Here is a 17,408-nt window from a genome sequence, read left to right as displayed (position 1 = left end):
TCGCCACCGCCCACATGGCGGTGGCGATCCGCCAGACATCCTTATGGGCTGCCAGGTGATGTTTCCTGTCTAGGTGTGCATCTAAGACAGCTTTAGAATCTGCAGGATGTCATCAAACCATGCCTTTATTATATAGACTCTCGTCCCTCTTTTTTTTAACAGTCATTGTAATACCCAAATTTGAAGCGTATTTATTCAGAAATGGTTCTCATTCTCTTCCTGCCTGTCAGAAAGGATACTTTGCCTCATTTCCATTTCCTGGAGTCTAGACCACACCCCATCCCATCATTGTGCCTTACGGGCCAGTGCCACATATAGGTTAGACTCTGTTCTGTACTAATGCCAATTTGTTGGTCACTGATTTAGTAAGGTCAATTCTGAATGAAGAAATCTCCTGTTTAATTAATTTATTTCCATTTTGTTCACGGACACTGAGCAGTCTACACCTTTGCTTCGTGTTGCATGGGCATGCTTGTCCCTTACCTTTTTCTGCCTGCTGCAAGACGGTTGTTGCAGATTTGAGCTCAAGCAGAATTTGTTTATGCTAGTAGAGCAAAGTTACTTAGACTTTGACAGTTTATAACTGCCCTTCTGTTTCAGTTCAATCAGTGTGTTCAGTGGAGCAACAGGCTCCTCCACTGGTGCAACCAGTGTAGGTTATTGTAGGGAAGTGTTAATTCCACCAGCAAATATCAGATACAGATACTAGATGTTTGTGGCTTTCTTTAACAATCTGCATACAGAATGGTATCTCCTGTTAGGAAATTTGCCACAATTCCTTTGCACGTGCTGGGGCCTCTAAGTAGCAGAGGATAAAAGTACAGCTATAAGGGAAATTCCTCACAGATGGGGAGCAATGGCTGGGTCTAAAGTTTCAAGTGTGGTGTATGTTAAAGTTGAGTCTTAACTGCCTCACACCCTTTCACCTCAATCAAAATTAGAGTGCTGCACTTGGGAAATTGAATCACTCTGGAGACTGCTAGAGTGAGTGCATTAGATCTGCCAGGTTGCACACACCACCCCCATAGCCCAAGATCCATTGCCACTGGCCCACTAGGAAAGAATGTGGCTCAGTTCGCGAGGAGATGCAGCATGTCTCCAATTTGGTGGAAAGCCAGTGACGAAGGGGCCAAAAGCGAGCCACAGCTACGGTCGGTGAACTCTGTGCCAAGATAGTGAAAAGATGATACCAGCTGAAGTAAAGTGTCTCAAACCTCAAGAGTTCTGTGCCACGGTCAAACCTCCTTCACCTCCCTCCGACCCATTTGCCTGAAGGGCTGAATATGATCAAAGCATCTTCATATAGCTCATAACAACTGGACCACGTTCACTCATTGTTCTTCAAAATCGGACTTTGTAGCCCAATGTCCCAGGTGGTGTGGTGCCAGGCACTGGCCCAGTGTGACATTCTCCACTGAAGGGAATGGGAGACACAGAGAAAAGGTGAAGATTTGTATCTATTTAGTCTCAAGGAGCCAGTGAGTAGCTGTCTCAGAACACATGTTATGGAGATTCAATTATGGTCTGCAACCCTTAGGTGCCAGTGTAGTGTTTGGTATCCTTTGTACGCATTCGATCTACCACCATTTTATACAAGCAGCACAGATCCCTGAGCATGCCTTAAGAACTGCTGCAAGGCTTCCAAATCTGCCAAGTTTTCATATAGTTTATGTATGACATTTGCATGCTCTCATTGTATCTACAAGTGACATTCTAGTCTAAATGTGTGACCCTTTAAGTGACATTTTACTGCAAGTAAAACAACCAATGAAACCCACGTAAAGAGATGAATATCAGAAAATACCTTGCTTTTGCAATGAAAAGCTCTAAATGTGCATTGAAACCGCTGCAAAACCTTTGAAATTGGAGGTCAGCAAACTACTTGGAACCTCTAAGCAGCCGAGTTAATTGACGTGTGTGGTAACTGCTATTACCAGGCTACTCATTATGAAGCATCATCTGGCTGCTTCTACGCTCCCTGTTTTGCCATGAACAGGGGTGGAGCACACGTAATATTTTGAAAGTCTCAGATATTAAGATGGAATCATTATTTTGATGTTTTTCAGGTTATCTTAGGGATATTCAATCTGTTCTGATACTTTGTTCCTGGGTACTCTAGACAGGATTAAAAATCACTATTATGGTCTATGTGCCATTGTCCACCCTACCAGCATTCAGTTTTTGTCAACGTTTTTCAGCCAATAATCATATGCCACTCAGGATCAGTGGCCTTCTTCAGGACTAAATAATCCCTTATTCAAGTCACTGTCTAAATTAGTCAGTCAGTCACATGTTGCTTCCAAAAGCAGAGTGTTAGTCTTACCCCATGCAATTGTACCTTATTCTTAGGTCTTGCCTAGGCAGTGCGCATGCGTTGCTCTAGGAGAAAACCTTTAGAAATTGGTCAGCTCTTTTTCAAGCACTCGTGCTGGCATCCACCTTGCGGGTGCGAGCAGCGGTGTGCACGCTAATTGAAGACAGATGGCCCACGCGGCGCTGCTCGCTCCCGCAACGTGGATGCCAGCACAAGCACGAGTGCTTGAAAAGAGCTGTTAGCATCTTGTGATGAGGGCTCTCAACTCCTCCCCTAGCTCTGGGATCGCTGCAAGGCACAGAGGACTTGATCGTATGACGAGGGCTCTCGACGACTCCTCTCCCACTGGAATTGCTGCAATATCCTTAGAGCTTGATCGCGTGATGACAGCTCTCGACTCCTCCCCTTGCTCCGGTATCGCTTCAAGTTTCTTAGAGCTTGTTATTTAAATGTTTGTCTTCCCCGGCGCACACGCCACATGTTCTGCGTGCAGCGCTCAGTGTTTCAAGAGAACCTGCGCTGGCGTTCATGCAGGGCAGCGGATTATGGGTTCATTGCCTTGATGTGGAGTTGCACACTAAGGGGTCGATTCCGATTCGGGAAAAACCGCTCCGAATAGCCGTTCGGAGCGTTTTTCCCATACGAAGTGTTCCCTGCAATGTCCCCCGTACGTACGACGAAGTACGATTCGTACCAGGAGCCGTACTCCGTACGAGTCGTACAAGACACCGTACGACTCTAATCTCCGTACGATTCTCCCTCGGAACCCGCTGTACGCGACATCTGTACGGTTCGCAGCTGGTTTTTACGACCCAGCAAGTACGATACGTGTCGCGTACGCACCGTACGACCCTTTTTCTACGGGAGCTGAAAACAGCCGTAAAAGCAGAGTTCGTGCCAAAACAGGTACGGAACGGCCCCCCGGGTACGGTGCGTACCCCCCATGATCGCAGGGGTACGCACCGTACCCCTGGGTGCGTACCCCTGCGATCATGGGGGGTACGAGCCGTACCCCCATTGTACGATCGGTGTACGAGCCGTACCCCCATTGTACGATCGGTGTACGAGCCGTACCCCCATTGTCCGATGGGTGTATGAGCCGTACCCCATGTACGATGGGTGTACGAGCCGTACCCCCATTGTACGATGGGTGTACGATGGGTGTACGAGCCGTACCCCCATTGTACGATGGGGGTACGGCTCGTACACCCATCGTACATGGGGTACGGCTCGTACACCCATCGTACAATGGGGGTACGGCTCATACACCCATCGTACAATGGGGGTACGGCTCGTACACCCATCGTACAATGGGGGTACGGCTCGTACACCCCATGATCGCAGGGGTACGGTGCATACCCCTGCGATCATGGGGAGTACGGACCGTACGGTGTGTATGTGTTTGTGTGCTTTTCCGTACGACTCGCCCTTACCTGGCGTGGACCGTATGAATCGCGTCCTCATACCCCGGTCCGGATCGTACTCGTCGGGTCGTACGGCATGTGTACGAGTCGTACGGTATGTGTACGAGTCGTACGGTTCATAGTTTCAGCCTTGCAATACGTACGGATCGCGGCGATTCGGACGGATTCACGGAATACGGATCGTACTTTGCGACTCGGACGGACGGGTACGATTCGTACGGAGAGGGCTCCGGATACAAATCGTACGGATGTTTTTTTGCCCGAATCAGAATCGACCCCCTAGTGTAAGACAGGACTCAGTTTAACTCCTGAAGCTGTAATCTGGGGCTGCGATTGATGCTCTTTCGGGTGTCTTGCATTTCCGGTGCACCTGGCCGGCGTGCAGCTTTAAGTAATTCCTGAGACATTTCAATTTTAGTCTGACTTGCTGCCAAGTGGTGTGAAAGATTTATACAAGGCCTGCCTGTGAGCCAGGGTGCTGTAGTTGGAAAGGAGGGGTGCATTTACCATGCCGCTTCCAGCGAGTATCCGGCCCAGTTTGATTCCCTGATGGACCTCAGCATCAAGAGGCCGTACCAGAAACATACAGTGTGCTAAAATAGGAAACATACTGAATTCGAAAATATATTGGCATCCATGCACAAAACATATTAAGAATATGCTTTAGTGTGTATTTCAGAATCTTCCTATAGGGCATGTTAGACCTTAGTGCCTGATCACCAAAGATCTCAAACAGCTTAGCAGCCAAAACAAGAATTTGTGGAAGTATCTCTAAGTGTATTAAAGGGTTTGCCTTAGCAAAGACTGTGGTTGTTTGGATGTGTTCTGTAATGCCAATGTTTACAGACTCTATTTGAGTCTTTTTATGAATGGGATTTCGAGGGGGGGATAGTAATATTCCGAATTGTATGGAATTGGCTCCTCTTAGTAAGTGTACTTGATGGGCGTGTGGAGTTTGCAAGTTTATGTCTATGTGCACTTTTAGACTTCCTGCTTGGTTGTCCTGTGTTGGTTTGTGCGTAATTTTTAGGATGTCCACATTAGATTAATTTGTGTATAGTGAGTTTAAATAGTTGAACACCCTAGAGCAATCTCTCGCTTCCTAGAAGAAGGGGATATCCAGGCTTTGGGCACGATATGGTAACAGTTTACAGAAAGGATATTGCTGTGTAGTCTTCTTGCATTAGCCCTTAGCCTGGCACCTCCAGTGAAAGTGCCTTTTTAGCTGTGGAACTAAATCGCAAAAGGACTTCTTGCTTAATGTTGGGTGAGTACGGGGTACCTCACTGAAAGAATAAAGGATGTATGGAGAAACCAACATATGCTCCCACACTCATTTGTCAGCCGAGACCCTGGCTTGGTCAGTCTCGGGAAAACCCCTTAAGGGTTGCGACTCGCACTAGCCATGCTGGTGCAAGGAGCGGGTCACCCAAGGGTAAGTGATGGCTTTTCATCCTTTGAAAATAGGCTTATCTATTCATCCTCTATTCTTTCTACTTAACTATCGTTCAGCAAGGAGCACTTTTGTTACTTCGTTACTATTTTAAGGATGTTGTTCATCTTTACTTTATTTCCCTCCACACTACTGTTGTGTGGCAAAAGATGGCTTTGAGTTTGGGACGCCGCGAGGAGTGCTTTGTCTCACCTAGTTATAGAGGACAGTGGTGTCTGAACAACATAACCGAATGTGTTACATGGAATGCATGTGCTTGACTTACGGTGGAAGAAAGTAGATCAAGTAACCATTTTGATTTCATAATCAAACGCCAGGGCTTTCCACATGCGATTCCCCTGGAATTGTATTACTTTGATTTTTTTTTTAGATGTAATATGTTATTGGACCTTTCTACATGTTTAATTCTATAGAGCTCGCATTTGAAGATGAGTGGAGAGATGGAAATGATTTGCGCCGGCCAGCATCTGGACACTTACTGGGTTGTTCACTGTTGTTTACAGCTCAACAAGCCCTTAAAAATCAAGTTAAGCCGTCAGCTATGCTCCTAAGACCCTTGGATAGTCGATGTCAGTGCTTACCAATAAAGTAATTAATGGAAGACCCCTTCTCGATCAGAAGTGTGTGTGCCACATTCTGCATATAAATACTTTTTTGGGTGACAAGCTTTGCAAACAGGTTTTCCATATTGTTCTAGTCCGTGGACAGATAGCCTCGTCAATTTAACTTGAATCCGCTTCGTGGCAGTGGGTGTTAAAATTATGTTTATGAGTGTCCTTGTTTTGTTTTCAGGTCAAGCCTAGTGCAGCGGTACATTACAAAGCATGTTTCGGTCAATGACACACATGGATCGCATCTTTAACCCCTTGGATGCGACGTTACGGTGGCCGTCCGAACAACGCCCACCTTTTATTTCGCCCGCATCGTGGCTGAATTTCCGCCGCGGTTAAAGGGGTAAACATCATAGGGCGTAAAATTGTGTTGCCGAATTATTAACATGATAATGTGCTGCACGGCTAAACACTTATACGGTCCCGGAGGCAAGACCTATTGGCTATGCCAATGCTTGTTATTATGAGCGATTGATGAAGGAGCTTCTGTTTTGAATCGACTAAATTAATTTCTTACTTTTACTTTCTATAGTTTGTAAACCATGGGGCTTCTTTGTTGCTTTATATTTTATGTTCTTTTGTTTTCCAACTATGGCCACTTTTAGGTCTAGTCTGAGACAGCGCATTGGCTGTCTCTTCGAGACATTTAGTAAGTGGCTTTTAAAAGTGCCACCAGAGGCTTTTGCTGGCCTCCAGCTTGCGTTTACTTCACGTGCACAGCTGTCATCTGTGTTTTTATTGCTGTAATCAGGCTCCTCTGCTTTCACTACCCCCTCCCTTTTCCCCCTCCCTCCTAGTCAGCTTCATTTGTGTCTTCTATCACTGTGAATCATGCTCCTCTGCTGCACTCCCCCTCCCTTCTCCCCCTCCCTCTTCGTCAGTTTCATTTGTGTCTTCTATCCCTGTGAATGCTCCTCTGCTCCCACTCCATCCTCCCTTCTCCCCTCCCTCTTCGTCAGTTTCCTATGTGTCTTCAATTGCTGTGAATGCTCCTGCTTCCACCAGGCACACACACCATCAGTCGTCAGTGCACACTTTCACCAGGCACACACACCACCAGCCGTCGGTGCACACTTCCACCAGGCACACACACCACCAGCTGTCAGTGCACGCTTTCACCAGGCGCACACACTACCAGCCACAGTGCACGCTTTCACCAGGTACACACACTACCAGCCGTCAGTGCATGCTTCCACCAAGCACACACACCACCAGCCGTCAGTGCACACTTCCACCAGGCACACACACCACCAGCCGTCGGTGCACGCTTCCACCAGGCACACCCACCACCAGCCGTCGGTGCATGCTTCCACCAGGCACACACACCACCAGCCGTCAGTGCACACTTCCACCAGGCATACACACCACCAGCTGTCAGTGCATGCTTCCACCAGGCACAAACACCACCAGCCCTCAGTGCACGCTTCCACCAGGCAAACACCACCAGCCATCAGTGCACACTTCTATCAGGCACACACACCACCAGCCGTCAGTGCACGCTTCCACCAGGCACACACACCACCAGCCGTCAGTGCACGCTTCCACCAGGCACACACACCACCAGCCGTTAGTGCACTCTTCCACCAGGCACACACACCACCAGCCATTAGTGCACGCTTTCACCAGGCACACACATCACCAGCCGTCAGTGCAGCAGGCAGGCTCTTCTCAGAGTTTCTTGGTAAATATGTGTTCAATGCCTGGGAGGGAGTGGGTTGAGTTTCCTTAAACCATGCTGAGTATTCAGGTGCAGTGCATGAACTCCTGTGTGAATGAGTCATGGTGCCTGGGGCTCACTCACTCCACACTTGTAAATTGCGCCTGCACCAGGCTTTTTCTCATTTGCAAAGTTCGGCGCATGAGCACAGCTAGGCAGCCCCCACACCCCCGGGAATGACTGCTTCCTACAACCAGAATGGAAACAACATTCAGAGCAATGAAAACAAGTTAATTTGATGCAAAGAACTATGCCAATGCTTGCTTAAAGAGATATTGTTTTAGTTCTTTTAGAGTGTTGTGTTATACTGTAGCACAGCCAAACAATGCCCTTGTGCTCATGTGGTGCTAGAAAAGAAATGAAATGAAATAATTTTATTTGATTCAGTTCTCTTACGAGAACAGCACATTTTTAAACAATAAAAATTATATTTTTTACTGATAAAATTATCGCACTAATATCATTTTTAAAATGATTTTAGAAAGTTATACATGTTAATACACACAAATTAATTGGGTGGAGCTTGGGAGAGGGAAATCAAATTCTGGACCGAATTTATATTACATTTTGTTTTGATCGGAGTAATGTATCTGTTCCTGGCTGCTACAACAGTCTCATTTTTTTAAAAAAATTTTAAAGAAAAAATTCCAGTCTCCACCCAATATCCAGGGAACGTCCGCCCAGTCTGCCAACGCCAGACTTACCCTCTGCAAAAATGTATCTTGTTCGTAATTCGGTGCATACACACATCCAAGTACCACTGGAGAATTATCTAGTGTGCCCCTCACTAAGCCCCTGATCATCCACTCTCCTGTCCACTTCAAGAAAGGGTGTGCCATGTCTGATCCAGATGGTCGCCCCCCTAGAGAAGGCTGAATACGTTGTGGTCAGAATCGTGCCCCTCCATTTCTTTCTCATTTTGCTAGCTTCAGAAGCCGTGAGATGAGATTCTTGTAGGAACGCGATCTGCGTGTGGTGTCGCAGTAGGAATGCGTGTATTCTGTGTCGCTTCTGGACCGCCCCCAGCCCTCTCACATTCCAAGTCGTAATGTTATATTTCCCCACTACTCCAGCCATGGTCACATTTATACCTGACAGGTGTCTGCACCCGTCCGCTGATCCGTGCCCCATGTGATTGCCACTCGGAGACTACCCACCCCCCTCCCAAAAAACAAAAAAGAACTCTAACGGCGCAGCTCAAAAACCAGGCTGTGCCCAACAATGTAACAAAATGCAAAAGGACCAGGAATCCTGTGCGTTCGCCATCGGGGGGGTGGTCGAGCGCCATCACGTTCTGTACCTACTACTCAGCGAGCGCCGCCGGCTCTACGGCTGCCGTCCTGGGGCCACGTTACTAATATACAGGGGAAACAAATATGTAAGTCGCCCTTGTGACAGCTACCTACTACCTGTGGTTCAACCATACCAAAAGGACAAAACATTAGGATAAGATCCATAAGAAGCCTTGGTCCCCACGTGTGCTACCCCTGCCTCCCTCCACAAACAATCTACAGCAAACATACAATAGTCAATCAGGGTAAGCAGGGAATACAATACGGTTCTCGGGCTCTTCAGCTGCCGCCAGACTGGCCATCTCCACCGCAATTGTCTATCAGGTCGTCTGCCGTGCCAGGCGTGACATTAGGGAACAGCAATACACTGAGGTCCGAGTCTGAGTGGACTGTGCTGTCCTCTGAGTCTGTTAGTATCTTCTGTGAGTCTTCCCGGAACGACCCCGCCACCTCCAAGGCGTCCCGTTGCTTCTCCTTCTGTTGTGTCTTCGACGGGCCCCGGCTCCTTCCATTCCGTCGTGGCTTGGGGGCCTCTGCTCCGCCCCCATCACGAGGTCGTCTCGGTTGTCCAGCATCCGACGTCTGCGAGGGTCCTGCCATCGATGCCCATCACCTTTAACCATTCCTCAGCATCGGCAGGGCTTTCGAAAAAGTGTGTTTTCCTGTCGTGCAGGATTTTTAGACGGGCCGGGAAGAGCAAGGCATACTTGAGATTAGCTGATTGTAGTTTCTTCTTCACGTCCAGGAAGGAGGAACGGCGCTTTTGGACCATGTTGGTATAGTCCGGGTATAGAGAGATCTTGTGGTTCTCATATTGGATAGGGGATTTTTCACGGGCCTTCTGCAGCAGGATGTCCCTATCTCGGTAGTTCAAAATCCTCACTATCAGCGGGCGTGGGGGTCGTCCGGGATCTGGCCTGCCTGTCGGAATCCTGTGTGCCCTTTCCACGCAGAAGTGCGGGGAGAGTCCTTCCTCCGCTATGTATTCCCGGAACCACTGCTCCATGAAGTCCGCCGCCCGAGGGCCCACACATCTCTCCGGAAGGCCTATGACGCGGATGTTGTTGCTGCGGTTACGTCCTTCCGCGTCCTCCACCCGGTCCAGAAGAGTGGCCATCTGAGTCTGTAGTTGTCTTATGGAGGACGTATGGTCCGCCACCGTTGGCGTGATTTCGGCGATGGATACGCCCTGGTCCTTGACCTTGTCCGCCAGTTTGCCATGGTCTGCCCGTAGGAGGGACAGGTTCGTCGTCAGGGTGCCCATCTGCTGCTCCAACACCGCTCTGGAGTCCCTGATTTCCTTGAGGATAATGTCCAATTTATCCATGTGGGGTCCCTCCGTCCCGGGCTGCAGCGGCGTCCCTTCTTCTGTTACCGGTGGCATCGTGATGGCCGTCGACTGCCCTCCAGGGTTCTCCGGTTGCTTCGCTCCCTTACGGACCATTGGTGCAATGAGCTGAGACCCCAAAGCTTAGTACTATGTGGAGCCTACCGTAGCTGGCCCCACTTGACTCACTGCGTCCAATTCACCGGACAAGTACCGCTGCAGCAGCACCACACAAGGGTTGGTCCAGATGGGGAGCCACAGGCCAGTCTCTCACCGGGTGAAGGAGTCGTCACAGCCTTCCCCGCGGTTTCCCGCCAGATTGCGCTGCCTCTGTGCGCCACTGCCAGCTCACCGCCTACAAGGATAAGGGGGAGCGGGGGGGAGAGAGAGGGGGGGGCCCTCAGGCTGGGAGTGCCCCCAGTATCCACTTCTGTCCGCGCCAGGCAATGTCCACACTCCTCCGGTGCGCGGCCCCCTCCCTTCAGGGGGCAAGTCAAGCCCCCCCCCCCCCCGGGCCTGTGTGGCAAGTCCACAGTCAGCGCTCCACTCTCCTCCGGGCGGCGCCTCTGATGTCCCCGTAGTGCAGGGTGGGCGAGAGTGAACCCAGGTCCAGGGGCAAGCGCACCGAGGGGGGGCGCTACCCCACCCCCGATCAGGCAGCGCGGCACCGCACAGCAGTATTCCCCACATAGTCGGGGCCTCCCAGGCGCCCCGCGGCTCAGCCGTACCTGCAGCAGCGCCCGTCTCGCGCCTCCTCTCCGCCCCCGGTCACCCCCGGGGGGGTCCTCCCGTGGTCCGCAGTGACGCCTCGGGCTCTCTCCGGTCTCCGCGCGACCACAACCGGGGCTCCCCGGCACTTCCGGTGTTTCGCAGGCTCTACTCAGGCGGCCACGCTGTGCACTGTGGATCCCGGCTCCTCAGAGCCCACCTACGCCGAGGGCCGCACCGTCGCAGCTTCCGCCCTACGGGCCGTTTCCCCGCGCTGCAATCCACCGCAAGGGAGGCAGGGGATAGGTGCTTGTCTCCGGTCCGTGTGGTAGCTTGCTCGGGTGTCCCCAGGGTAATTACAACAGGATTATGCCCCGATCGGCGCCGGAGCTCTAGCGGCGCACGTCCATGCGCTTGGCTAGCAAGCCACGCCCCCCTACAACAGTCTCATTGGGACAAATGAACAGAACGCCGTTTGGAGTTGATATTGGGGAGGTAAGACCCTTCTCCCTCCCCATTTGGACTTGGCACCATGTCCCCGAATAGAGTGATGTTATTAGATGGAGAAGGTTTTGTGGGATTCCCATTTTCTGGAGTTTATTCCAAAGCTTGACTCAGTCGACCCTATCGAAGGCGGTGGTAAAGTCTACGAATACTGTGGTTCTAGAAATTAATTTTTTTTAATTAAGTTTTGCTAATTTGTGTAGAACCAGATAGAGATTGTGTCCAGTGGCATAATGAAAGACCATGTCATTGGGAAACTAGCGTTTAAATTATGGCTTCACCACATGATAAATCTTTGCTATCTTCAGCATATCATTTACCTTTGCTCTGCCTTATTTCCTTGTCTGCCAAATTTCGGAGCACCTTCAAAAAAAGTTATTCAGCGTTGCTATTCCATGCTTGCATAGCTCCTTGAGACCCTTATTATAGTCTGGCTTGACCGTACAGATGTCACCAGAAAAGTATGTGAGCTTTACTAGAGAGGGGATTTGGCTCACCGACATGTTGGGATCCAGGAGTACGTTTTGGATGGGTAGAAGTTGTGTGCTTCCACAAAAAACTTGCTCCCCCTCCACACAGCAGTGATCATTTTGTTTATTTATCCAGCTGCCGAGCTTGAACTTTAAGGGGACACACACAGCACATTGTGAAACTATCTAAGTTTCTTAGATAACTTATGGTGTTTTTCACTGGCAGCAGCACAGATGGTCGTTGAGAAATCCCTAACCTACTTGAATGTTTTGGTCTGGCTTGAAAGTTCAACTGTCACTTGACCATTTAGCCTTAACCTATATTAGTCTGCAGTTCTTTGCGTTCATGCAAATACATATCCATTCCCATGTTATCTTTCACCTTACCCACACCACATTCCGTTAAAGCAGACCTACTGGCATTGCCAATGTTTATTTATTCTGTCTTTTGCATTCGAGAACTTGTTTAAACGAGCTCAATATATTTTCAGGCCAACTATCACCTTACTTAGGCACAGAATGAAGAAAGTTGAGTGCCCTCTAGGACTAATTTAGTTTATAGTGTAAACTATACAAAAAAAACTAAAAGCTTTACTCTTTTTTTAGAGTTGAAAAGACCGCAAAGTTGATCCATGTATACCAAGAGCTCTGGCCATTTATAAAGTATTCATCGAGCACAGAATGTCTCATGGCTCAATAATGGGAAGGTCGTCAGTGCTTTATTGAATATGCATTAATTGTATATTTATAAAATATTAATTTTAGTAGGTGACACGGCGATATAAACAAATGCACTGAACTCAATCACTTACAATAACACAATATTGCATTTACATGACGATTATTTGATTGCATAGGCTCATACGTGGCCTCATACGTGGCACTTGGGGCCAAGCATGCCTTCGTGCAGGTCTCCTTGTGCAATCCTTAACTTTCACATCCAAGGCAGAGGCGACGCGACACATAGTGGAGCTTTAAAATCTTGAGGACACTCGTTACGGGGATCCAATCATATTGCGACATGAGGCAATTTTTCAATAGAGAGGCGGTAACTAGGCCTCTGGAAGGTTTCTTTGGAGGTGAGTACAGACTAGGTCATGTTGCTATTTATAGAGGTGGGCGGGGCTTGACGCGGCCTGCGATTTTTAAGCGTTTTCGGCCCGATTGTGCGGGGGGCTCAAACACCTGTCCCAGCTGGAAGAGGTGCGCGTGTCCTCACGTCTATACCACTGCCAATCATGCACAAAAACGGGGAGGGATCTGCATTTGAACCGCTTATGAAATTTGAATTTGAACGGAGGAGGGAGGTCACTCGAAGCCCGCACTAAATAAAGGAAGAGGTACTAGAAAAGCACTTAAAACAATCAATGATTTAGGGCACAGGGTAGCGGGTATAGATAGCGGCTAAGCCTTGCGTTACGTCAATTCGTTAGGAGCGGAAGGGGCGGGGCGTGCTGAGAGTTGCTGAGTGGGCAATCAGAAGGGATCACGGACTCAGGCGTCTATGATTCGTCTTTGTAGGACGATGGCAACCGGCGCCCGATCACCAGGCGGCGGTACGCAGCCGTTGATTGGTTACGTCATGAGCGATCGCAGCGTCATGTTATTGGTCGTGTTCTGAATACCCATTGGTCCATGTGTTTAACCCGTCCTCGCCCATTTTGCTTCCGAGTTTTGACAAGAGTTACGCGAGGGCTAGGCCCAGAGCCCGAGAACAGCTCATCGATAACCCCGACAGAACGGGTGAGAGGTCCCGAAGGGCCCATATGAGATAAGTGTGATAGCTTGTAAGTAGGGCATCTCCGTGACAACAGAGATGAGCTCTCTGCGAGGTCTGTGTCCATAAGGGACGTAGAACTTTGAGAGGTTAGACGCAGGGGTCTTCAAACTTAGACGCTGCCCCTTAGGGCGGGCCTTACTGATCCCAAGGGGGGCGCCAGGTTCTGGTTAAAAGAAGCATTCTTCTGGTAGCAGTGCTTTGTTTTAAGCTGAAAACAAATGAACAGTAGTAAGCCACTCTGTAATGGGCCATTACAAACATCCTCTGTCATTCATATCTTACTGGGTGCATGTGTCAAAAGGGAAGGGACTCCAAATATACTTAAGATCTCCCCGTCCCCATTTCATATAAACACTGTGGAACATTTACACATCAGTAAGGCCTAGCTAACCAGAATAGTATGTTTGGCAATCATGTATTTGTTTGCATTTTTAAAAGGTTTAATATAACTATAGTGTTTAAATAAGTCTAGACATATTTATACGTTACAATATTTAATAGAATAATTGTGATCAATTTTGGGGGTGCCCCAAATATTTATTTTTATATACTGGGGAGGGGATTAAAAGTTCAGCATTAAAAGTTTGAAGACCACTGGGTTAAAGAGATATTTGTGAAGCAAAAGAGGCTGTATAGGGGTCCCTTGCAATCCGTAGTCCAGACATAATTTAAGGCTAAGACGCAAATAAGGTGCTTTTCTAATGCTGTGTTGTGTGAGAGTTTCTAAGCATGCCAGTACAAGTTTGTATAGGGTCATGCAATAGTGAGAACCTCGCCTAATGCCATGCTGTATGAGAGTTTCTAAGTGTGCCAGTATGAGCTTGTATAGGGGCATGCAGTAGTGAGCACCCTGCTGCCGTGCTGTTCAGAAGTGACTGCTGCTGTGAATTCCGGGTCACCCACCAGCGAGAGAGCCTTCTAAAGTCCACCACCCTGTTGCAGTACAGTGGTGTGTCTCCGTAATACCGCCCCAACTAATTTGCAATGAAGAGTTCACTTACTGTGCTTTGAGACTTGGCCTGCGCTACTAAAATGATTAGTGTTGTAATAGTGATCACATTGAGCAACATTACACGAATGGCTACCCCATTGAAGACTGTTAGCAGAGATCATCTCAGTGCATCAGGAAGAGTTGCCTGCAGTAATGTAAGCAAGCATTGGCAAACCCAGTAGTTTACTCATATGCAAGACCTATTGGCTTTGTCAATTAGTTGAAGTCATGTTGTGCAGCAACAAGAGCTGCTGTGCAGTAGGGCTTAAATTAAAAAAGCACTCTGACGCGGCTAGCGTTGAATGTGTCATAGCACGTTTTTCCCTTTAAGCCATGTTGCAGAGCAGCCTGCATAAAAACTGTTGGGGCGGGGTGGAAGGGGAAAGCAACACGAGGGAGGAGGTTGGGGGAGTGTGATTACAATGGACAGTTGGAGGAGTCCCGGGGGTAGGGAACATAATGGTCAGCAAGAGAAGGGCCCAAGGATACAGCGGACAGTAGAGGGAGCAACACGTGTATGCTTTGGGGGAGAGAGAAGCAACAAGGGACAGCAGGCGGTGGACGGGGTGGGGAGACTATACAGTGCCTTGCCCTCTTATAGAGTGCATTGCAAAAAGAAGAAAAAAAACAGGAAGCTGCGATGGGTCCATGATCCGCTGCAGTGACAGAAGCCCTCGGAGAAATGCAGGAGGAGGTGAGCAGCCTGCAGAAGGCATGACCAGTAAGAAGTAAGGAAATGCGAGTGACATGGAAGCCTACCAATGATAAGTATTGGCAGACTCGAAGCCTGTTTTAAGCTTTTTTCTAAACAGCTTTTGCTGATTGCGCAAGTGCGCTGTAGATTAAACCTAAAAAGGCTTAATCAGTTTGGAATGCCTTAGTGTGGATAATAGATAGATAACACCCATAGCTGCAATGTCCTTGGTACCCAACACTGCAATATCACACAACTATCAACTTTAAATATATTTTGAAAATTCAATCATTTTTCTCCAAACATACCATTATGAGTTCTGAAAAATACACATTTTCTTCTCAAATTCACACTATTCAATTTTTGTATACATCTATCAATCCAACCACGTAAAAGCTGTATGCACACAGGAGAGCTTTTAGCTGGAGAGCTACCAGTAGCTTGCAAACTACTTGTTGGAGAAGCCTGTGGTATAGTCTGAAAGGGAGAGCCCAAGATGTAGAGCCGGTACTCTGAACTCAAGGCCAGTGGAATCAATGAGTGTGTAGGAGGCTCAAATTATGAATCAAGGTTGACTAAATTATGTGGGATATCATGACACATTTGTTCACATTTATTTGGAAATATCATTTCACATTATTTTCATGTTTGTACTATTTAGGTATAGGTTTAGTCTAATTACAATCAGTATAACACTTGAAGCTGACAAATAAAAGCAACCTGGGACCTTTGTTGATGGCATGCCAACGTAGAAGTCTACATAAGGAATTTCTTTTAAAGTACCTCAGATCTGTTTGAGCTAAACGCAATTCTTATGTTTAAACCTGCAAATCATGCAATAGATTATTTTGTGGCATGTGCTTTAAATCCTTGATTATGCAGAAGAAATACAACTGCCACAGAATTGCATAATAGCGTGGAAAAGATTGTTGTATGCAATTTTGCAATACAACTACGAAGTTTGCTAGTTTGGAAAATCCCTAGAGTTTTGTTGTGAAGCTCTGCATTGTCGTTGGAGAATCAGTGGGGTGAACAGGGGTTGCATGGAGAGACTTATGATGCAGTACTCAAGAACCAGGCTTCAATGAAAGAGGATGAATGCCACAAAAACTGTTCAGTATGAAGTTTTATAACGGGATCCGATATTTCAGTCAGAATAAGGGGCATTGCAATGCAGGAAGTCTTGGGACAGTGTGAGTCACCCATTACAGTGCAGTAACGTTTGCTATGTGATTTCATATTGCCAACTATTTGCAATGCAGTCTGAGGCCTTTGTACAAGAAATGTGGTGTCCCCTCCACAGTGCAGTGTCGGTCTCCAGGTGCACTGCAGTGAGTCTCCATTGCAGTGTAGGGCAGGCATAGCTTTACTAAAGTTTTAGAGGAATTGCATTCTTGTTGCAGTGCCAAAGTACCTGCAGCAGGGAGTCCTTACAGTACTTATAGCCCCCAAAGGTCCAGCTGACATTCTTTGAAAAAGACTTTTGTAAGGTAGAGGGATGCAGTTTGAGGAGCCATACAGAGTTTTTTTTTAGTATAATTTTCAGTGGAGATGTGAGTTTGGCAGCAGGGCAATGATCATGATTTTGTTACAGTAAAAAAAGCTGTCAGGCTAAAACGCGTTTAGGGCCAAGGAGATGCTTATATGGTGATGTTGAGCCATTTTAAAACAGAGATCTGTGATTTCCACTTTGTCCAGATGACCTGCCAGACCACAGAAGATGCATCAGTCACTATTTCAGGCTCTTGATAGGCTACAAAAATGGCCTGCTGCACATCAGTTTGACGTCCACCAACCATCTCCTAAGTTGCCTTGCCAGAGAAGCTCTTTCCTGAAACACAGTGATCGTAGTCTGAATGTCACAGACTTGTTGTGGGCGCGGAAGGCATTCTGGGGAAACCTTGTCCAGAATGGCCCAGATAAAGGGAATCCTCTACACCTGCTGTAAATGAGATTTCAATAGCTGCAACAAAGGCAGCTATACTACCCAGAACCTGGGGCAAAAAATATAACTGCTACAATGGTTCAGGGAGAAACTTATGTAAGAAAAGTGTATCTACCCACAGTAGAAGAGTTTGTCATATTATATCACAATAAAAAAACAAATAATATAGAGTAAAAAT

General features: G+C 47.7%; 1 protein-coding gene across 4 annotated transcripts in view; it reads left to right on the top strand.

The window, feature by feature from the left end:
* The window catches only part of NSD1 (nuclear receptor binding SET domain protein 1), a 1,209,044-nt gene that overhangs the window by 129,530 nt on the left and 1,062,106 nt on the right, over window positions 1-17,408 (top strand). Inside the window, exon 1 of one of the 4 annotated variants that reach the window (XM_078652777.1) lies at window positions 13,435-13,563. The exons of 1 other annotated variant lie outside the window; for it this stretch is intronic. Coding sequence is in view for 1 of the 3 variants with exons in the window: in XM_078652781.1 (XP_078508907.1) it covers window positions 13,456-13,563 (108 nt within the window). In the remaining 2 variants the exon portion in view is untranslated. Of the gene's footprint in view, window positions 1-13,434; window positions 13,608-17,408 lie in introns of those variants that run through there. 2 more of the 4 variants (XM_078652781.1, XM_078652778.1) reach the window with 2 other exon arrangements.

Source organism: Lissotriton helveticus, chromosome 7 (assembly GCF_964261635.1).
Source record: "Lissotriton helveticus chromosome 7, aLisHel1.1, whole genome shotgun sequence".
Taxonomy (NCBI): domain Eukaryota; kingdom Metazoa; phylum Chordata; class Amphibia; order Caudata; family Salamandridae; genus Lissotriton; species Lissotriton helveticus.
The sequence above is the reverse complement of the archived record's forward strand: the minus strand, read 5'-3'. Positions and strand labels throughout refer to the sequence as shown.